Source organism: Meles meles, chromosome 11, assembly GCF_922984935.1.
Source record: "Meles meles chromosome 11, mMelMel3.1 paternal haplotype, whole genome shotgun sequence".
Lineage (NCBI taxonomy): Eukaryota > Metazoa > Chordata > Mammalia > Carnivora > Mustelidae > Meles > Meles meles.
Genome location: NC_060076.1, coordinates 31,582,385 through 31,605,383, shown reverse-complemented (window position 1 = coordinate 31,605,383; position 22,999 = coordinate 31,582,385). Strand labels below are relative to the sequence as shown.

Below are 22,999 nucleotides of genomic sequence, written 5' to 3'. Positions count from 1 at the left end.
TTCTGACATATCCTTAATCTGATGCTCAGCCTTGTCATTTGGATCAATAGTAAACCAGATAAGATGTCTTCTACTTGCAAGGCTATGGCTATAAAAGGTATTTGAAAAATAAATTCACTTTTTATGTCCATGCCACAAACCTGGGGAGTACTAATTTGTCATTTGTCTCTCCATCTGTCTGTAAACAGTCAGTTAAATTGGTTATTGATGCGAATAAGGTGAATTATACTTGAACAAAGAGTAATATAGAAATAAACTTCATAGTAAATTTCTTAGATTCTGAGAAAAAGGTGACATCTTTTTTTTTCCAAAAAAGCTGTCATATTAACTTTAATCTCTATTTTAGAATGACTAGTTACTTTCATATTGTTGTCTATTACATGTAACAGTAATGACAACCAATTATAATTATGTTATACGTGACAACACACTTTGTATTATTTAACTTTGTAGCCTCCATAACATAACTGTCCATTTTCTAATTTGTAACGCATCTGTTATTCACTGAGAAGTATTTATCTAGTGCTTGCTATGTGTGAGGCACTGCACCAGGCACTGCAGATTCTTTATACAGAAGAAAATGTTGGTGATAATAGAAGAGGTTAGAATTACAGCATTTTAGTGTTCAAGAGAATCCCAGAAACCATCTCCAAACTTATCATTTTACAGGAAACTAAATCACAGTTTGTGAATCACGGGCAACCAATTATTTAGTGACATTTTTTTTCTGCCATATATGTTATCTGATGATCTTTTAAAAGGAAACCCATAGTTTAATCTTTCCAAATGTGTGTTTTCTCATCTATGAAGCAACAGTAATTCTGGCTTTCACAGCAGGGGTGTTGTGAATATTAACTAAGGCATGATTATGGAGCATTTCAAAATTTAAGTGCAATCTGAGGATAAGAAACATTCCTGATAGGTAAGAGACAGGAAGAGAGTAACATCAAAATATCAACCCTAGTTGCCTCAGGTTTGTGCATTGAGGGCTGGTCATTTTTTACTGCCTTTTTTCCCTTCTATTTTTGACATTTTTTTTTTTAAAGTAAGCTCTATGCCCAACATGGGGCTCGAACTCACAACCCTGAGGTGAAGAGTCATATGCTCCATGACTCCAGTGAGCCAGCCAGGCGCCCCTATTTTTGAAATTTCTTTAATGAATATGTTATTACTTTTATAATATAAGTTAACGTTTTTTTCTTTTTTCTTCTCACTTTATATTTTGGCATAATTTCAGATTGACAGAAAAGTTTCAAGAGTGTACCCTTCACCCAAATTCCCCAAATGTGCACATTTAACCACATGTACTTTACTCTCCTATATGTGCATGTGTAGATATTGTCTTCTAGACCATCTGAAGTAAGTTATAGACGTGACGCTCCTTTGCCCCCAAATGTTTAGTGTATTATTTCCTAAAATCACAGGCATTACATAACTACAGTTCAATTAGCAAAATTAAGCAATTAACATAATAGACTATTATCTAATCCTTACTTAGGTTTCCCAATCGTCCCAATAATGTCATCTATGTAAAAACCCGGGCTTAAGCCTTGAGGCGAGCTGTACTGTCTTCCACTTTGGATTTGTCTGATTTTCCTCATAATTAGATTCAGATTGTGTCCTGTTGGTAGGAATACCACAAGAGTGATGTTGTTCTTCACAGGGCATCATATTGGAAAGCACATGAAGTTCATTTGTCCCACTCCTGGTGATGTTCATGTTGATCATTTGGATAAAGTGACAACTGCCAGGTTCCTTCACTGTAATGTTACTTTTTCCCCTTATAATTAATAAGTATTTTGTGGAGAGCTAATTTTTTTTAAAGATTTTATTTATTTATTCGACAGAGAGAGATCACAAGTAGGCAGAGAGGCAGGCAGAGAGAATGAGAGAGAAGCAGGCTCCCTGCTGAGCAGAGAGCCCGATGCGGGACTCGATCCCAGGACCCTGAGATCATGACCTGAGCCGAAGGCAGCGGCTTAAACCACTGAGCCACCCAGGCGCCCTGGAGAGCTAATTTTAAACTATAAGTATCTTATTGGTTCTCAAACTTTCTCTCACTACTGTTAGCCTGTTAGCATCCTTTGACCACTCCCACCTGAATCAGTTCTCATTATGATCGGTGCCAAATGGTAGAAATCATTTTTAAAATCATTGCTTCTTCCAGATATAAAATTAGATGTATATTTTGATGGACACTGTAAAAATCACCTCCCATGTTGAACAAATAAGCTAAGAAGAAGTGGAAGAGATTATACCAAAATGCTAATAGAGTTTGTGTTAGGCTTAGGGTAATGGAATTGTAGGTGATTTTTTTTACTATATTTTCCTAATTTTCAATAATTTTCTAAATTTCTCAATGCATGTAAAATATGTATTTCAAAATTTGGAATGGCTTTCTATAATGGATGTTTGTTTATTTCCAAATGATCCACCCAGGGCTTGCAGAAAATACTAAGATGTTGATTTAAGAATTGTGATGTTCAGGGTTCCTGGGTGGCTCAGTGGGTTAAGCCTCTGCCTTCAGCTCAGGTCATGATCTCAGGGTCCTGGGATTGAGCCCCATGTTGGGCTCTCTGCTCAGCGGAGAGGCTGCTTCCCTTCCTCTCTCTCTGCCTGCCTCTCTGCCTACTTATGATCTCTGTCAAATGAATAAATAAAATCTTTAAAAAAAAAAAAGAATTGTGATGTTCTTGGAATTAGAAAAACTCAAAAAACTCAGAAACATGGCTGTGGCAAACAGGACACCTGCCTGAGCTCCGATATAAAATGGTTCATCTAAAATAGCCTTCAATCTCCAAATCTTTTTTCTCTGCCCCTACCACAAACTGGGGCACTATTCTTTACCAGCTTGGTTACCTCTCTCTTAGTTTTGAGGAGAAAAGGTTTAGAATGGTAGAAAAGAGAGAGGTAAGGAGCAGCCCAGAGGTCCGAGATGGATTTGCAGATAGAGGGTGGGTTGTGATATGACTTTTAAGAGATGGTTGGACTTGGGACTAGAAGATACAGGTTTGAATTCAAACATCATCAGCTTGAGGACCTTGGCTACCATTCTGAAAATGGGTAAGAGTTACCAAGTCAGATTACTAGTTAGTGCATTTAATTAAAACCTTTAACATGTAGGTTCATTAAGGATTTTGAGCTTAATTGAATTTATTTATACATTTATCTGCACGTTTGTCTTTTCCACTGTCTTAAGAAATTTTATTCATTGTGGAGGACTGAAGTAGAAAAGGCAACAGATGGATTCAATCAGTTGTTTGAAACAGTTCCCCCGAAGGCACATATCTTAGCCGAGTAGATGAATTGATTTTTTTAAACTGCATGTTAGAATCAATAAAACTAAGGTACATTCTTGGAAAACTAAAGATAGAGCCTACCACAAGACCTGGGGTGCTTCAAAAGAACCAGGAGGTAAACAAGATTTGTTGCATTTAGCTTTTGAATTTAATATTAAAATGTGACTTTTTTTTTTTTTTTTTTTTTTAAAGATTTTATTTATTTATCTGTCAGAGAGAGAGAGATCACAAGTAGGCAGAGAGGCAGGCAGAGAGAGAGGAGGAAACAGGCTCCCAGCGGAGCAGAAAGCCCGACGCGGGGCTCGATCCCAGGACCCCGAGACCATGACCCGAGCCGAAGGCAGCGGCTCAATCCACTGAGCCACCGTGACAACCAGCATTGTAACTCGGAAGTCTGGTCAGGATCAGTGAGAAGAACAGGCCAGGCAGATTATAATGGACATCAAACAATGAGAACACGAGAAGCAAATACTTTCTTATTTTTCTATATTTGAAACAAACATGGTCAAATAGAAGATATTTTGTTTACAGACTACTTACTTTCATGAGAGGAGAACAATAATGGTATCTGAGAAAGAAACCAATATTATTGAGTACTTTCTGTGACCTGGTCCCTACGTTTTGTTTTGTTCTTTTTTACCAATGGGAAATCTGAGGCTTAGAAAAGTAACACACTCACAGTTAATACAACCAGTGAAGTACCCAGATTTGACCGGTTCCAAAATATACTCTCATTTAATTATATCATTCTGCCTCCCATGGGGTAGCGTTTCTGGATTCCCTAAAGCTTCCACTTCAGTAAGCTAAGAGAATTAATTTTTGTATCAGGAAAAAGGAAATCGACTCAAAAATTATTAGCCTGTGGTCAGGAAAAATAGAACTTACTAGAAATGAAGTTATTATTGAGGCAGCTTGAATAAAAAAAAATCAAGTTTTTTTTTTTAATTTTGCAATTTTTTTTTCATTTTATTTATTTTTTCAGTGTAACAGTATTCATTCTTTTTGCACAACACCCAGTGCTCCATGCAAAACGTGCCCTCCCCATTACCCACCACCTGTTCCCCCAACCTCCCACCCCTGACCCTTCAAAACCCTCAGGTTGCCCCAACCTCCCACCCCTGACCAAGTTTTAAAATAGCTATGCGGAGTGGGTCTTTGGCTGGAAGAGCCTTTAGATCATAATTCAACCTTCGTATTTTTCATATGGGAGGAAATGGAGTCTAGGAGAAATTCAGTGATTTCCCATCAGATGTGAGGGCAATCTGTCTTTCTTAAGTCCTTTGGGACTGCTTCAGAAACCCAAAGGGTAAAGACACCTTTCATCATCAGCTCACCTGTCTGGCTTCTGCTTCCTGTGTCCCCCTTTGTACTCCATCCTCACGCGTGTGAACTACTGAAAGCTTTGATTCGAGTCACTTTTTCCTGAGCCTCGTTCTGCACGTAGTGCCCTTGCCCATTCAGCTTCCTTCCCACTTAAGCTAGCCTAATTGTGTATTCACAGCTCAGGTAGCATTTCCTCCAAGAAGCCTTCACTGGCCCCCCAGGGCTGAGTTAGGGGCCTCTCTTCAGCATTCTTACTCTTATCTGTCCTTATATGGGACTTACTTCACTCACAGTATGACACTAGTGAATAACACGTGTGTATGGCTTCACTGTCTGTTATGCCCAGAGTGAGGGATGGTGTGGGAATTTCTGCCCCGTGCGATAAGTCGATACAAAAGACCTGATACATGCAAGTTAACTAATGTTGGCTTCGTAAGTTCAGTATAGAAGGAGCTTATGGGAACAGATTAGAAGGGGTAGGAGTAAAGCCCGAAGTTATTTTTGTATAAGACTACATAAAATTCAGAAAATATTGTCATATCAAGGAAATGGGGAAGGAAAGCGAAATGGAGACACGGAGAAGCACTAAAGTATTGGTGATCCTAAGTTAAGATCCCCCTCAACTGCTCTCTCCTTCATGAAGCTTTTCCTGATCTAACCCTTTCCCCTCCACACAAAGAGCTAAAAGGACGTCCTCTTACCAGCCTGTCTCTGTGGTCTGTTTTTCTATCTTTTTTTTAAAGATTTTATTTATTTATTTGACAGAGAGAGATCACAAGTAGGCAGAGAGGCAGGCAGAGGGAAAGGGGGAAGCAGGCTCCCTGCTGAGCAGAGAGCCTGATGCAGAACTTGGTCCCAGGACCCTGAGATCATGACCTGAGCTGAAGGCAGAGGCTTTAACCCACTGAGCCACCCAGGTGCCCTATTTTTCTACTTTTTATCCACTTACCCTTCCTTGCTTATACAGTGTTATATTGTATCTGAGTGTACATATGTATTTTAATTATTTTTTAAAACTTCCAAAACTCTACTTGAAGCCATAAAACTCTTAGAATAGAGCACGGGCAGTAATTTCTCTGACATTGGCTATGGCAACATTTTTCTTTTTCTTTTTTTTTTTTTAAAGATTTTATTTATTTATTTGAGAGAGAGAGAGAGACAGAGATAGGGTGAGAGCATAAGCAGGGAGAAGAGGGAGGAGCAGGGAGCCTGATGTGGGGCTCAGTCCCAGGACCCTGGGATCGTGACCTGAACCAAAGGCAGACACTTAGCCGACTGAGCCACCCAGGCACCCCAATAAGCAACATTTTTCTAGATATGTTTCCTGAGGCAAGGGAAACAAAAGCAAAAATAAGTTATGGGGACTACATCAAAATAAAAAGCTTTTGCACAGTTAAGGCAATCAATAAAACAAAAAGGCAACTTACTGAACAGGAGAAGATATTTGCAAACAATATATCTGATAAGGGGTTAGTATCCAAAATATATAAAGAACTTCTATAACTCAACACCAATAAAACAAATAATCCAGTTAAGACCTGGATAAATATTTTTCCAAAGAAGACATCCAGATGGCCAACAGACACATGAAAAGATGCTCAACATCACGAATCATCAGGGAAATGCAAATCCAAGCCACAAGGAGGTATCACCTGACACCAAGTGTCCCTTATAGATGACTGGAAAAAGAAGTGGTGTACACACACACACACACACACACACACAGAGGAATCTTATGCAGTCATTAAAAAAGGTGAGATCTTGCCATTTGCGACAACATGGGTGGACCTAGAAGGTATTTTGTGAAGTGAGATAAGTCAGACAAAGGAAGACAAACATCATATGACCGCACGTATATGTGGAATCTAAAAAAACAAAACAAATGAATAAACCAAGAGCAGAATCAAACCTATAAGTACAGAGAATAAACTAATGGTTACCAGATCAGGAATGGACAAAGTGGGTGAAGGGGCGTGGGAGATCCAGGCTTCCAATTATGGAATGAGTAAGTCATGGGAGTAAAAGTTACAGCATAGGGAATATAGTCAATGGTATTGTGTTTGTATTGTATGGTGACAGATGGTAGCCACACTTGCGAGCACAGCATAACATACAGAGTTGTTGAATCACTGTGTTGTACACCTGAAACTAATGTAACATTGTGTGCCAACTATGGTTCAAAAAAAAATGAAAACTTCTAAAAAAAATAATTAAAACTTCTAAACTTCTTATATAGTGTTGGATACAGAGTATTCATATAGTAAATAACTATTGAATATTGAATAAATGATTAAATTAGGCCAACACGTCTCAATCTTGATATCATTTTTAATCACCTGCAAAGTATTTAAGAAATATTAATTCCAAAGTCCCAGAAATTCTGATTGCATTGATCTGGGATAGACCAGACATTTTGTTTTCATATGGGTTTTTCTATTGTTTGTTGTTTAAACTTCTCAGAGTTGAAAACTCCCATATTAAGTTCTTTTTTTAAGCAATGGTTCTCAAAGTATAGAATTCTAGAATAGCAGCACCAACATCTCCCAGAAACTTGTTTGAAATGCAAAGTTTTAGACTCCACACCAGACCTAGTAAATGAAAATCTCTGAGGGAAAGCCTTAACAAGTTTTTCAAGTTCCCCAGGTGATCCCAATACATGCTACAGTTTGAGAATTACTGATTTAAGAAAAAATTAATGTTTTCCTATAAACATTTATATCAACTATGGGAAACAATGCATTTTTAAAAAATTTTTAAGAGATTTTATTCATTTCACACACACACACACAACCCATGCACACAAGCAGGAGGAGTGGCCAGCAGGGAGAGGGGGAGAAGCAGGCTCCCTGCTGAGCAAGGAACCCAATGTGGGGCTTGATCCCAGGATCCTGGGATCATGACCTGAGCTGAGACAGACTCTTAACCAACTGAGCCACCCAGGTGCCCCCAAAATACATTTTATAGTCATTGCAAAAGGTTGTGCCAATTTAAAACACCACTCTAAATACAGAAGGGTCCTTCACAAGCACAACAGAATTCTACTGGTGGACATACACATCACAACATCTTATAACTTTTAAAAAATATTTATTTTTTGTATGAAATGTTCTCCACTGAAGGGACTAACTTTCATATTAATCTAAAAACAATAAGCTCTAACAGACAGAAAAAGCACACGACGAATACAGCATTGGGTAAGAAAGCCCCAAAGTCAAGGACACCTTTACATCATTTCTTCTCTTAGAGAATCTAAGTCTACATTTCTCCATGGGTGGGGAGTGGAGGTGGGGGGATGGGTGTTGTTTTTGACAGTAACGTTTTCTCTTTCTGTTATGCTGTTTGACTGTGTGCCACTTCATAGCTCTGTCTATTCCTATGGAAACCAAGTTGGTAGAAGGAGCCAAGGCTTGGAGGAGGCACTGGGGAGAAATATTAGAAGAGTTCAGCCACAGAACAACTAGAGATGTTGCCTTTCCTTCAGTCAAATCCTCTTTGAGAGCCAGAATCTGTTTCAATCCAGGGAGATGTTCTTGGCTGATGTATTGTCTAGCTGCTCTGCCAGATGGATGAACATCTTAAACTGGAAAAACAACAAATAGAGTTCCTATTCTGTCTTTGAAGTGCCATTCTTAGCCTTTGCTTAGCAAATTCTCAAATAGCTTTTTAAAAATCTTTTAAAGATAGGCTGAAGGTGGCAGGTTAATGATGCGGTAACCATCGTGGTTGTTAGAAATGAGAAATTTTAGCTCTGAAGCACGGTGTTTAGACTGGGCTATCAGGAATTTATGGAAAGAGGGAGAATACCTGAAAAACTGGGAAAAACAGTGCAGATTTAATTTCAGTTCTAAAGCCCAGTGAATTCATGTAATTTGAAAACGTGGTTTTTGTAACCGTTTCCTTTCTTATAGAGTCACATTAAATAAAAGACCGAGAAACCAGAGTACAATAAGACACCCAAATCAACTGAAATGAGGAAATGAGCCAAGCAAACAAGAATATATGTCCCTAATGAGGAAGGGCCATTCTTCTCCAATCCACTTACACTCTGTATTGGATATAGTAGTGGTAGGTCATAGTCTAGGAAAAAGAACGATACTAGATTGCATTGTACTGAGCTATCTATATGAATATTTAAATTACATTTATATTTCCATTAGGATGTAGAGGTTCATTGTTTCAATTTAATGTAGCTTTGCTCATACCAGGAATTAGCTCTTAATATAGATGATTCATAACCCTATGTTTTGGATCTTCCATCTCCTTCAGTCTTTAGATCCATGTGGATTCTTTTCATTTTTTACTCTTTTTGCTAGACATCTCTATATTGATAATCCTCAGAATTCCCAAACTCCACATGTTGAAAAAATAGAACTCAAATTCTTCATTCCTAACCCCATTTTTGTTCCATTTTTTCCATTGTTGACACCAATTGTGTCCACCTTGTACCCATGCAGGAGTCCTCTCATGTATTTCACTAATCACTAAGACTTGTCCCTGTCAAATTGATGCTCCACATGGCCTCCAGGGAATTTTTTTAAAAAACACAAATCCTCTCATGTCATTTCCTTCTTAAACTCCTCATTGTCTCCCTCTTACCTACACAGTCAATTTTAAGACTTATTGTCATACTGTATTATTAGACTTTTTGTTTTCTGTGCCCTGCCCAACTTTCTAATCACGTTATACCTCATTTCATATTACAAAAATAATTATTTTCAGAGTCTGAAATTTTATTTTACCCTACAAACAAGGTAAGAAGTTGATCTATTACCATGTCATGGATGCTGACAATAGACAAGAGATTCCAGGGCCCGAGACAAAGAAGTTTACTATTCACGGTACAACAAAAAACATCAGCACCTATATGTTTGCATTGATTTCCCTTGCCCCGAAGAATAATGAATGAGTTTCAGAAGGCCCAGTTGAATGATGTACACATGGTAGGTTTTCTTCAGAACTGAGGAATCTACTGCTTTTATAATAAGCAATAACTAAGCATGGAGGTAAAAATTGACCTCATCTGTCCAGTTGATTGCTGCTAACACATCCCTGAGAATGGTCAGGACTTTGCATTTTTGGCGTTAGAACATGCAGAGATGAGGGCACCTGGATGGCCCAGTCAGTTAAGCATCTGACTCTTGTTTTTGGCTTGGGTCGTGATCTCAGGGTCATGAAATTGAACTCTGAACCTGGATAAGTCTGCTTTGGGAATTTCTCCCTTCCTTTGCCCCTCCTCCCCACTCACTCTCTCTCTGTCTCCCCACCCCCAACTCCATAACTCAAATAAATAAATAAATAAATATTAAAAAACAAAACAAAAAACCCAACATGCAGAGATGATTAGGGTCCATAGTAAATTGCCTCTCCCAACAATCCATCACTTATTCCTACATGTTCTTGACATGAGCATGCTATTATTCCATCTACTACTCTGATTAATCTGACCAGCAGAGGCTGAAAACAAATCTGTTTAATATGTCTCCTACGACATTTAATAGGACTCAAAGCAGCAGGATGAGAACAACCTGCAATATTGATTCAACTATGACCCTCAGTGTCTTGGATTAAGTCAACTGTTAATAAGTACCAGGGGAAACAGTAGGTCTTGTTTTATACAACCAGGATGCACTCTAAGACGAGTCTATTATCTATTATGACTTATGCAAGGGAGTTTGATTGACCTGCGGATCTTTGGTAGGATTACCAGTAATTACAGGAAGCACTAGATGGACTAATGGAGGCATATTTCATGGTCCTCTCTGCCCCACATACAAACATATAACCTGAAAATTTGCTGTTAAATTTGGTTTGCTGTTAAATTTGCCATTAAATTTGATTTGCCGTTAAACTTGTGTCCCCGTAACATTAATTTGGCTATGCCACATGAGAAGTATCACCAAGTAGTTACAGCTTGATTGTCATGCATGGCATAACCCAAAGCTTCTCACACATCAGGAGAGACATATGAATTTGTATCCATTAGGTTAAAGTAAGATTGAGCCCTTTCCTGTGTTTCTACGTATACGAGGGGATCCACATTCAGGAGCTGCCATTGATGGTGTCAAGCACAGCAGAAGACTTCAGGACCATCCATGTGCACCTGAACCTTTCTGTTTAATAGCATGTTAGTGGCAATGGCAGACACAAGAAACAGATCATCCTGCTAGTCTCAGCTGCTCTTTGATTTAGGCAGCAAACAATATCCAGGATGCAATGCTGGATCCAGAGGACAGAGAGAACATGAATTATGTTCTCTCTCCTTGTACCTCTCAAGATCTAAGGTATTCCCTTCCCAGGTGCTGAAGTATCCCATCCAAATGACTATAACTCTTCACCTTTTCTCCGGTCATCTGCTACTTGTACCCATACCCTTCTTCTAGAAGGGTAGGTGCATATGGAACAAACTTACAGAGACTCATTATATCCCCCACTTTGGCCCATGTGGGCACTGTAGGAAGATGTCGTAAACAGTGTACTCAATCAGGTGGTCATTATGAATGTTTCTGATCTAGGACCATGTCCATCTAACAAATTCAAGTGACTGAACCAGAATAAAATTTGAATCTCTAAGCCCCCTTTTGTCTGGGCTGCCATCCAGGGGCTGTACCAAACAGGCCAGCCTGGGATAGTCCTTAGGGTAAAGGAATAAGCATCATAACCGAATGGGCAAGGAAATATCCCAAATTTTCAAAATAGGTATGTGTAGTCCCCACTCCTTTTGTTATGATTATTTATCAGGAGGCTTCCCTGAGAATATGAAGTCTTTCTAGGGGTGGCCACATTCAGTAGCCAAACTGCCTCTCTTAGTTGTGTGGACCAGGAGGAGGTAACTGAGGTAGAACCAGAAATCTTTTTACTTTTTTTTTTTTTTGAAGATTTTATTTATTTATTTGACAGAGAGAGACACAGCGAGAGAGGGAACACAAGGAGGAGGAGTGTGCAGGGCTCAGTCCCAGGACCTTGGGATCATGACCTGACCCAAAGGCAGATGCTTAATGACTGAGCCACCCAGGCACCCCCAGAAATCTTTTTGATTTTACTTTGGAGGAAGCCATGCCCACTCTCAACAATTTCAGATTCTTGAGGGTGGTAGAGAACATAGAATGCCAGTAAAATACCTTAACCATTGGCCCATTGTCTGGTGGTCTTTGTGACAAAAGGTACACCATAATCAGACTAAGATAGTCAGATGGTCTGGAAACCCCACAACATGAAATGATTTCGGTTCAGTGGTCTCAGTGCTATGGCTGGTGTAGGCTAATCAGGCTGGAGCAACAATATTGTAACCTAAAAAATGTTGGCCATGGAGAGGCATGAGGTGGCCTTGACAAAGAGTTGTCAAAAGTCCTTGCAAGGAATGGGCAGGAGCTCTGTTAATGTGGCCTCCTTCTCACATACACACAAAATAGGCTTACATAGAAGAATCACAAGTTTGGCATGCAGTGGTAGCTTCTACATCAAATACATACCTTTTATTTCATGCCTCGTCTATGATGATGGATTCATCATGCACATTGTTTAGTGCAGTGATGGATCCAGGTGGTAAATGGCCAGTGACCTGGGCAATGCAGGCTTATTCAGCAACCTGATTCCAGTTGGTCTTATAAGAGAATGAGCCCTTACTGTGGGCATCTACATGAGAGACTCAGGCTGTTTAATGGCAGCCGCAGTTGTTTCTGTAATTTGTAACCACAAAGAGGAGTATCGTTAATCTTCCACCATCTATAGTCTTCCAAGTGGCAGACCAGATGACTAGAGCATTGGCAACAACCCAAGAGGTAGTAAAAACATACCCCGTCCTTAAGAGTATTGTCTAAGGTAAGGATGATGGCTTCATTTCAGCCCACTAGCCTGACTGGCCCTTACCAGATTGTCATTGAGGTTGGGCTGCCTCCTAGTGGAGACCATCAGGTTTTAACTTAGCCAAATTATCAGTAAACCAGGCCAAGACAAAGCATCAAGGGCACCATTAAGCCAGGAGCTTTGCTTCAGACAGTGACCACCTCTATACCCAGTGCTCTGTCCTCATTGCCAGACAAATAAGGCTACAGCAGGGATCAGGTGCAAGATGCACTTGGCTCTGTGCTATTAGGCAAGGCTTTGCATTTGCTTTCACTTTTGAGCAGCTGCTCATTCCTTGTTGCTCTCACCATTAGTTTCCACTTTGGTTCCTTGGCTCAGCAGTCACACCCATACTGCCTTCAGCAAGCCCTCCCATGCTCATGTTAACATCCCCTCCTCTGCCTGCCCACAGGAAGGTAAGCAGAGGACACCTGCACCATTTGGGCACCTGGTTTGAGTTCTACTTGCCACCATTTAGATTCTTTAACAGATAGGACAGTGGGATCTCTTACCCCACCCCCGACCTTGCCCACCACTTAAGCACCATCTCAGAGACTCTTCTTATCCCTGAACTTGGCCTGCAGGGCCCTTGCCCTGACTCTTCGAGGAAACTATGTCTTTGTCAGCATCCCTTCCTCATTGCCTGTACTGTTAGGGCTTGGATTTAATTTTACCCTACATTTTCTTTAACGCATGCTAACTTATAACAAGACAATAAATTGCCTATGGGTACCAGCAGGAGACACAAGCCTACCAAAAGAGACAAAAAAAGCCTTATTACTTACTGATGGCAGAGTAACATGAGCATTTGCATACTTGCATCAGTTGCAATCAGCCCTTGCCCCCAAGAGCTGTGGGAGCAACGCAGAGGACCTGGGTAGACACTGGGTACACGATGGGTTTGCATGACATCTGAGAAATACTGAGTTTTGGGAATCCCCTGGCCTGAAGTCCTGGATGACATTAATGTCCTTCAAGATTGCTGGCTGCAAACCCAACTCTGAGAAATGGCTTAAGAGGAGTCAAGGCTTTGCATTCTTGGCATACCCAGTAAACACATGCAGGGACACTCAGGACCCAAGGCAGATTGCTGTTCCCAGCACTCCTGTGCTATTTCCAAGACTCATTTGTGTCTGCAACCATTACAGGAAAATTTGATATAATGAGATCACTAATATTTGTGACCTAAGTGCTTCCTAGGGATAGTGATTCTTTTAAAAAAATTAATATTGCAAATGCCTTGAGTGTTTATAAATATATAATTATAGAAATATTAGAATTAATAATAAATCATGTTTCTATATTTCCATTTCAGTTATAAATAATGTATCTTTGGATACATAATGTGATTAGGATTTGGAATGAGATAGGACAGAATGCCTACCTTACATTCGTATGTGCTCTTTTATATATATATATATGTATATACATATATATATATACACACACACACATACTATATATATATACACGTACACATATAGATGTATGTATATATTTATAATATATTATAGTATAGTATATACTATACTATAGTATAGCCCAACCTCAACTATTTACTATATATGTATGTATATATGTATATGTAAGTATATATTTTTCATAATGTTTCCAAGACAAAGTTATATATAAACTTATAAGTGAACCAGAAATGTAGTGAACATTTGTAAATATAGTCCAACAGTTGCTTTCTCCTCAAGTACACTGAGAGTAAATATAAGTGATGAGGACACAGAACAAGAACGCAAAGATCTTAGTTGGGAAACATCTTGGTCCCAAAGTATGGTTTTGGGTTAGGGAAATCTTTGTTCTCTTTTGTGTTTCAGTAGGGAGAAGGGCTGCTACAGGCAGGGTTAGCCAAGTCTTAAGCCTTGGAGTCTGTTCAAGTAATTGTTTCAGCTGAAGAGGAACCACATAACAAGGGTCCCAAGGAGCCGGGTACAGAAAATATGGTGGCTGTTTGGAGAAAAAATGTAGAGGTAGATATCCAGAATGTTTTGAAAAACAGCTGTCAGTAGTCTAGAAGTTCATGATTAAAGCACTTAACCAGGAACAGAGAACAGTCTTGTCGAATATGATTTCAGATACTTCTGGTTCAGAAAGACACTCCCTTTTTCCCACTAAGCAAGTGAAAAGTGGTCGTATTCACACTAAACCCAAGAAAATAACTTAGAATTGGGGGGGGTATTCTTTACCTTAATATGAGGCTATTGCTTTAGGGGAAGCTCTTTGTCTAGAGAAGTGGCAGGAGCAGGACAGAGATCAAGCCTTAGGACAAGGAAGACATCCCTCAGATCACTGGAGACAGGGCTAGAGCGAGCATTGTAAGAGCAGATTCTTAGTGGGCCAGGAATGGATGTGCAGCTGGATGGGTGAGCAAGGAGAGAGAGGGAGAGGGAAAAAGAAAAAAAATGAAGGGGGCGCCTGGGTGGCTCAGTGGGTTAAAGCCTCTGCCTTCAGCTCAGGTCATGATCCCAGGGTCCTGGGATCGAGCCCCGCATCGGGCTCTCTGCTCAGCAGGGAGCCTGCTTCCTCCTCTCTCTCTCTGCCTGCCTCTCTGCCTACTTGTAATTTCTGTCTGTCAAATAAATAAATAAAATCTTTAAAGAAAAAAAATGAAAACAACAGAAAACAATCTTCACTTTAAAATAAGCCTGCAAACAAAAATTCTGAAATAGATGAATAACTCTAATGCTAAGAAAGCTAGCAATATCATTATTCAGATCATGAATGCATTCCCCGTTGAAGACCATAAACAAAGCAAAAGACAAGCCATGCAAAGAGAGAAGATATTTGCAAACCAACCAAGAATTATATCCAGAAAATGTAAATAACTCCTACAGATCATTAAGAAAAACACAAATAGCTAAATTGGGAGGTGAGTAAACAACACAAAAAGGCTATTCACAGAAGAAGCAAATGGCCAATGAACATATAAAAACATTCCATCTCAATCAGGGAAATGAAAATTAAATCCACGGTAAAAAGCAATTATGTGTCCATTTTATTGGCAAAAAGTAGCAAATATGACAAGTGTGGTGTGGATATGAAGAAGCAAGAATTCTTGTACGTTACTGGTGGAAATATAAATCGGAGTAGGGACTTTAAAGAGCAATTTCAGGGGCGCTGGGGTGGCTCAGTTGGTTAAGTGACTGCCTTCAGCCCAGGTCATGTCCTGGAGTCCTGGGATCGAGCTCAACAGAGTCTGCTTCTCCCTCAGACCCTTTCCCCTCTCATGCTCTCTCCCTCTCAAGTAAATAAATAAAATCTTTTTTAAAAATTAAGAGCAATTTCAACCCAGCAATTACAGAAATTCTTGCACATTTTACCAGGAGACATGTACAAGAAAATTTACTACAGTGTTGTCTGGAATGGTGAAAAATGGGAAACATGCTAAATATTCCTTTAAAGAATAAAGACATGGTTATTATCATATGACAAAATACTTTCTCCAGGGAAAATGTGTGAACCAGAGCAACTTGGATAAATCCCAAAAAAGCTGCTTTTGAGTAAAAGATGACAAGTGACTCATACATTACTATTTATATAAAGAATGAAAACATGTAAAGCGATACTGTGTAGCTTATGGATACATGTATGTGTAAGAAGCAAGAGTATTAATGCATTCATTGAAATGATAAACACCTTTTTCAGGATAGTAGTCTCTAGAAAAGGAGAATAGGTCATGGAATTGGAGATGAGCACAAAGAGAGTATCAACCATATCTGTTATATTTTATTTCTTAAAAATAAAAAATCTAAAGGAAAATATCAAGGTATTTCACTCAAAACTGCTAAGTTATTGTTATTAAGATTAACTGACTATATGCTTTTTCTTTAAAAAGTCCATTTGAGAGAACTGGACAGACAAAAAAAAATGTAAGATTAAAAGTAGCATTTTTGATTGATTTGTTTCCCAGACTCTTTTCCAGTGCTGTTCTCTAGGTCAGAGAACTTTTTCATCCTCTTTCACCCTTTTAGATATTATAGTCCTTTTCATGCATTTAGGGGAAATCTAAATGTTATAATCATTTTCATTACAGACAAAGGCAGCTCTTGTTAATTACAGGAAGATTAAGATGAGGATTATGGCTACCTAATAAAAGAAAACATCTTATTCAATGTTTCAGAGACATTAGCAAATGTTTTCTCATTTCAGTAGCATAACAGACCTGACCACATTAGGGTTAATGTCCTTTCAGTGACTAAATCATGTCTTTTCTATAACTTCAGCTCTCCTACTTGTGCTCACTACCACCAATTTTCTTTTTCTTTCTTTCTTTCTTTTTTTTTTTTTTTTGCAATTTTATACCTTTATTTGACCATCAGTGATTAGTTCTCATCCACATTAATTGTCTATAGATTTTTGAAAGTGGTGACAGGTACGTAGGTAACCAATGTGTGGAGGTGGTTTGGTGCACCTTCATCCTTGTTACGTTTTCTGGACAACTGCACACTGATACAGTATGGAACATTCCTTAATCCTTTGGCCCAGAAAGCTTTGTTGAGCCTGGTGTCAATGCATACATCTGGAGTTCCCATCTCCTTCAAGGCAAATTTCCGGATCTCTGAGTGCCCAAAGGGCTCACTTCTTGAAACCCACTCCACGGATGCACTTATAAATGTTAATGGTGTGTTCTCCAGTCACTACCTCGCTAATAGCAGAATGGCCCTTCTTCTCACCACCCTTTTTCGTGGGAACCATTCTGCTGGGCCGTGGTTAGAAAAGTACCACCCGTTTTCTTAAGAATATATACCCCATTAGGGCCCCTGGGTGGCTCAGTAGGTTAAACATCTGCCTTGGACTCGGGTCATGATCCTGGGATCAAGCCTTGAGTGGAGCTCCCTGCTCAATGGGAAGTCTGCTTCTCCCTCTCCATCTACCCTCCCCCACAGTTCATGCTCTCTCTTTCTCTCTCTCAAATAAATAAATAAGATCTTAAAAAAGATAAAGTATATCTACTCTCTTCATCTTTTATCTCATTCACTCTTATACTGTTTCCTACTCAGTCAGAAATATAAAAGCAGATCCTGAAACAGTGTTTACCTCAGAATCAGGTTCTGTGTGCCCCTGAGAGATGGTGCTAAAAGATTAACTTCCAAATCCTCCTTATTCTTGGGATTTAAGAATTAACCAGAAAATTTAAGTATTCTGAATTTCAAGGAATATTGAGAAAACATTTAAGCATTGTGTTTGTTTGTTTTTATACTGAGAGGGCTTTGCAGGAGACAGAATTGTCTGTGATGTGGGTCCCCAGAGTCATACAACCTTCAGAGAGTTATCACATTAGCTTTCTGTGTCAAACTGGTATCTTCCCCTTTTCCACTGACACTAGAAATAGTCTCCTGATTTTAGCTCTTAGAATTCTCTCTTCCCTCCGTTCATTCTCAGAATTGAGTTTGCATACTCTGGGCATCTAATAAATGCTTGTTCATGAGACCAGGAAGTTGACAGTGGTCCAAATGGATTATAGTGTTTCTAGTCCCAGCATTTGTAGATAAGACCTCTTTTGTATCTCTGTCCTTTGGAACAGAAGCTGACATCTCCCCAGGGTTCCAGCTGAATTCCTACTGGGTATGCCCTTATTGATCCCATGTCATCATTATCTGTAGGCAGAATATAGGCATCTTTCTCAATGTAAAAAAAAAAAAAAAAAAAACAACTTTTTTTTTTTTTTTCAGAAAACCACTATTGATAACATTCCAGCTATTTTTATTTTTATTTGTTCCTAACCTTGGATTAATCACCAGCTGAAGTGTGTATGCTATGTATAGTCAGATCATTCTGTGCTCTCCATCATGAGCCATTCTTGGTTTACTTGATTGGCTACATTTTGTTGCCTCCTCCACACTGGCAGATTGTTCATAATAAAACTAGCAAACATTTACCAAGCATTTGCTTTGTGCACTGTTCAAAGTATTTTACAAGTATGATCTTTATCCTCTCATATGCACAATAATCTCGGGTACTGTTATCCCTGTTTCGCAGACGAGGAAGTGGGAGCCCAGGAGGATACTTCGTTTCATCTGTAAAACCTTTCCATGTTGCTTCGATGAGGAGCAAAGATAAAATCTATATCAAAGAGCTTTGTAATAAGTAAAGCTTAGTGTAAACATTTTACTAGGTTGCCTGCTTCAGACAGGGCTCAGTGAGTGTTTTTTGAGTGAATGAATAAATATGGTTACTGAGGGCATCAAGCTTTACAAGCTGAATCCTCAGAACAGTGTAAGCACTGCGTCTGTAAGTCATTAGTCACCCCCACGGACATATTCTTGTTTCTCTCTTTTTCTTCCCTTTTTCCCTAAATTTCAGAATCAAAATGATTGTCTGATTGAATATCTTTAAAAGGTCATAATGAATTATTCCGTAATATTTGAAATGTTATGCTCAGAAAGGTCAAGCCTTATTTTTTGGTAGGAAGTACCATATAGAGATTTGTTTTTGCTGGGGATCATTTCTTTTTACAAAGAAAAGATGGCAAGAGATTTAGAGCAGGGTGCCCTCTTGAGGAAATTTTAGCACCTTACCTCTCAAAAGCTGGCCCCGGATGCCATGAGAAAGCCAGATGAGTGATGCCCAAATAAATAAAACATTCAAAAGTAAGAGTAACCGAATACCAGAGATCTGAGAATTAGGATGCTTAGCTATTATTATCTGATATAGCAACGTTAAAAATTTTCAAACAAAAAGAAAAACCTTGGGGAGGTATTTTCTTTCCTCTCACTGACTCCATCCTTCAGGTAAGCCCCTCTGCTGTGCCCGGAGCTATGCCGAGCCCAACGCTCCATAGAACCTTGTCTCTGTCTTCATGACACTTACAGCTTGTGATGGAGATCGCAGTGAAGGGAAACAAGCAAACATGTATGTAACTACAGACTGAGCAATGGGCAATGGGAAGGTGCTGGAATAAAGCAAAACAAAACAAGTTCCCAATTAGGGTGGTCAAGGAAAAACTCCCTGAGAGGAAATAATTGAGCGAGGTCACTTTGCTTTTCCGTCCATTGCCAGCCTGCCCATCTAATGTAGACAGCCTGATGGGCGCTCGCTTAGCCCCTGATTCTTACCTGTGGCCCAGCCCTTGAGCTGAGTTGAATCCTGTCTCTGCCCCTGTGGGTGAGCAGACAAGTCTTCATCCTTCTGCACCTCATTGTCCCTCTGGCTGATCCCCTTTGCCTAAGACATTTGTCACAGTGCGGGTGTGCTGCTTCACTGAAAGATATCTTCTTACTAATGCTAATAGCCACTCATGGTAGAATATCAATGGGTTATAATGCTTAAAAAACAAACAAACAAACAGACCACATTTCCAACAATGTTAAGGATGTAGAAGATCTCTGAAGATGAAAAGGACAGATAACCTGACTGCCACTCTGCTTTGAACAGGGAGAGATAAGTAGGCATGAAGGAGGCACAGAACTTGATTCTACTAATGCTATAGTTTGGTCATGTTGAACTTCAGGCTTGGTACCAAGTGAACTAGAGGCTCCAACCAGTATTGGAAATATGGGACTAGATCTCAGGAAGGAGCTCCAAAGGACCAGGTTTTGAGGTTTCGGTTCTGTTTCAAAGTGCCCATACAACACACACATATGGTTGACCTGGAGCCCCACCGTTGTGTTGTTCTAGTCCCTGTGAAATGTGCAAACTCCTTTGACCCAGCAAATTGGTTTCTGATCATTTCTTCTTATGAAGAAAATTAAGAAAAACCGTGGGGAAATAAAAGTACATTGTAGCATTTTCTAGAAAAGAAAATATTGGAAACAATAATAGAACAGTTAAATAAAGGGTAATGCTTTAACACAACGAAGCGTTGACCAGCCACTGTGTAAACTGTGTGCACCAGAAAGTGGTCGGAAGGGAAGATGAAAAAGGAAAACAATTGACGGGGTAGTGGAATCGTAAGTATTTTTCCTTTGGATATTTTTACTGAATATTTACTGATATTTTCCTGAATATTTTTACTCAAACAGAATAGTTAAAATACTGAAAACATTTTAAAATTTAGAACATGTCTCGGCCCCAGACTACATTTCTTCTTCCTGTCTCTTATTTTTTATTTAGGGGAATTATCGTTTCATGAAACTCCTACTCACACGCAGAGCAAACTGGATGCAAAAGGATCTGGAAGAGATGACCCCCTTGCACTTGACCACCCGGCACAAGAGCCCTAAGTGTCTGGCGCTCCTGCTGAAGTTTACGGCACCTGGAGAAGTGGATACACAGGATAAGAACAAGGTAAGGGACTGTCAAAATTGGACGCAAATAAAAGCAACAAGCAAATGCTTCCTTTCATGATGTGAAACCTCAAGAAGAATTATCACTCATCACTTGCTGGAACATTTCCTCGTCTTTGTACCCACCGGTGAAATATTTCACTTAAATTTGGTCCTTTTATCCTCCTACCAGCCACGTGCGGCAGGTAGTATAATCACCTTTTCACAGATGGGGAAGATTAGAGTTCTGTCCAAGATCCAAGTGGCAGGACCAGAATTCAACCCAGGCCTACCCCCAGACACCACTATTTGATAGCTAGTAGCACTAGTTACTGTTGATGTTAGGCTTGTGGTGGCCAAATGGCTGGGGGCAATGTAGGAGGCCCATAGTGGTTTAATGGCCTGGGCTTTAGCATCAAACTCCTTGGGTTTCGGTCTAGAAGCCACAATGAAACTCGTTCTGCACCTTTGGGCAAATTTGCTTAACTCCTCTAGCTTCCATTTTCTCGTATGTGAAAGGGAATGACAGGGTTGTTGAAGATAAAGTAAGAGAACACATATAAATAGGGTTTAACACAATGCCCAGTGCATAATATGCTCTCGAGGAATGTGAGCTATAAAGTGAATGTCATTCATTTCATTTCGGCTCTAACATCCACTCTGGCGTTTGTTGCTGGGATCTCTGATCTTCCCAGCTCTTGCCTTTCGCCAGCTTGTACAAGCCGGTCACTGTTTCGATCGACGCTTTTACCGCTCTTTACACGAAAAAAATGTGGTGTTCAGTTAGACGAGTTCAGCAGTCCTCTTCCTTTCCAGCAGGCACTGAATCATGGAGCCTTGCTAACTCCAACACTCCCACGTAATTAAAACTCTTGGGATTAAACCCACTAGGTCCACCTCCAGTGATCCCTTCATTCTCACAGGTTCTTCGTGTCATTTTCAGGTTTTGTTTAGCTGTTATGTAACACAGCGTTCTGAAATTAACATTGACTTTATTTTGCAGCGACTATAAACTAATGTTATTCCTTATTCACAGCATTTGTAGTGCTAATATTTCACTGAACAAGCACGTTGATAAATGTACAAAACCTGTTAATCACTTGCCAAGCCACAGATGTCTGTAGGCTCTAAAATGTCCTCCCCAGTATCTTCCAGGAACTCCCTGCTATCTTCCAGTACCTGTACACAGGTACTCTTCTGTTACTGAACAGGGATGGGAAGTTATCTAGTCAGACAGATGGAAAACACATCTGCAAGATCTAGACAGGCAAACAGAAGAGAGCAAGACAAAAGCCTAGAGCTGGGATTTTTGAACAATCTAACGGGAAGAATCCGTTTTTTATGTTTTCTTTAAATTTCCAGTGCATCACAGACCAATAATTTTATATCATATGTTAAAACTGAACAACAACAAAAAAAACCCCATGAGGCAACACTTCACACCCCTTAGGATGACTGTTAATACAAACACAGAAAATAACAAACTTTGGCGAAGATGTGGAGAAATTAGAACCCTGTGTTGTGCTGGTAGGAGTATAAAATGACACAGCCACTGTGAAAAACAGTGTGACAATTTCTCAAAAAAAATTAAACATGAGCTACTCTATGATCCCACATTCTACTTCTGGGCATGTTCCCAGGAGAATCGAAATCGGGAATGTGAACGGTTATTTATACGCCCATGTTTATAGCAACATTGTTCACAAGAGCGGAAAGACAAACACAACCCAAATGTCCACTGCTGGATGGTTAGAGAAACAAAATGCAGGACGTGCAATGGAATATTATTCAGCCTTGAAAAGGAATAAAAATCTGACACATGCTACAAAATGAATGAACTTTGAAGTTACTATGCTGAGTGAAAGGCTGGGAGGAGGTGGAAATTGAGTATCACTGTTGAATGGGCTTGGAGTTTCAGTTCAGGAAGATGAAGAAGTTCTGGGGAAGGTCCTGCTGGTGGCCCAGCAGTGGGAATGTGCTTGCTACTGAATTGTACATTTAAAAACAGTTGTTTCCTACAATTTACTACAGTAAAAATAATAATAATAATAATAATTACTGGAAAAAAATTTTTCAAAGATAAAGAAAATACATCCCGAACTCGGTACTGTTAGAGTCAACAGGCCTCATGTTATATTTCAGCAAATATATTCAGAACAAACATAACATAGCAAAAGAATTACAGAAACGGTATGTGTTCTTTATTCAAAATGTGGATCTAGGGGCCAGACCAGCTCAGTCAGTAGAGTATCCAACTCTTGATCTCGGGGTAGTGAGTTCAAGCCCCATCTTGGGCATGGAGCCTACTAAAAATGTAAATAA

The 22,999-nt window shown here is 39.5% G+C and overlaps 1 protein-coding gene and 1 pseudogene across 5 annotated transcripts in view; one reads left to right on the top strand and one right to left on the bottom strand.

Moving 5' to 3' along the window:
• INVS (inversin) overlaps positions 1-22,999 on the top strand; it is a 168,559-nt gene that overhangs the window by 57,995 nt on the left and 87,565 nt on the right. For all 5 annotated transcript variants that reach the window (XM_046023242.1, XM_046023239.1, XM_046023241.1 and 2 more), the window contains exon 4: positions 20,526-20,699. In XM_046023242.1, the coding sequence (XP_045879198.1) occupies positions 20,526-20,699 (174 nt within the window). The remainder of the gene's footprint in view (positions 1-20,525; positions 20,700-22,999) is intronic.
• LOC123953208 lies at positions 16,796-17,168 on the bottom strand (annotated as a pseudogene).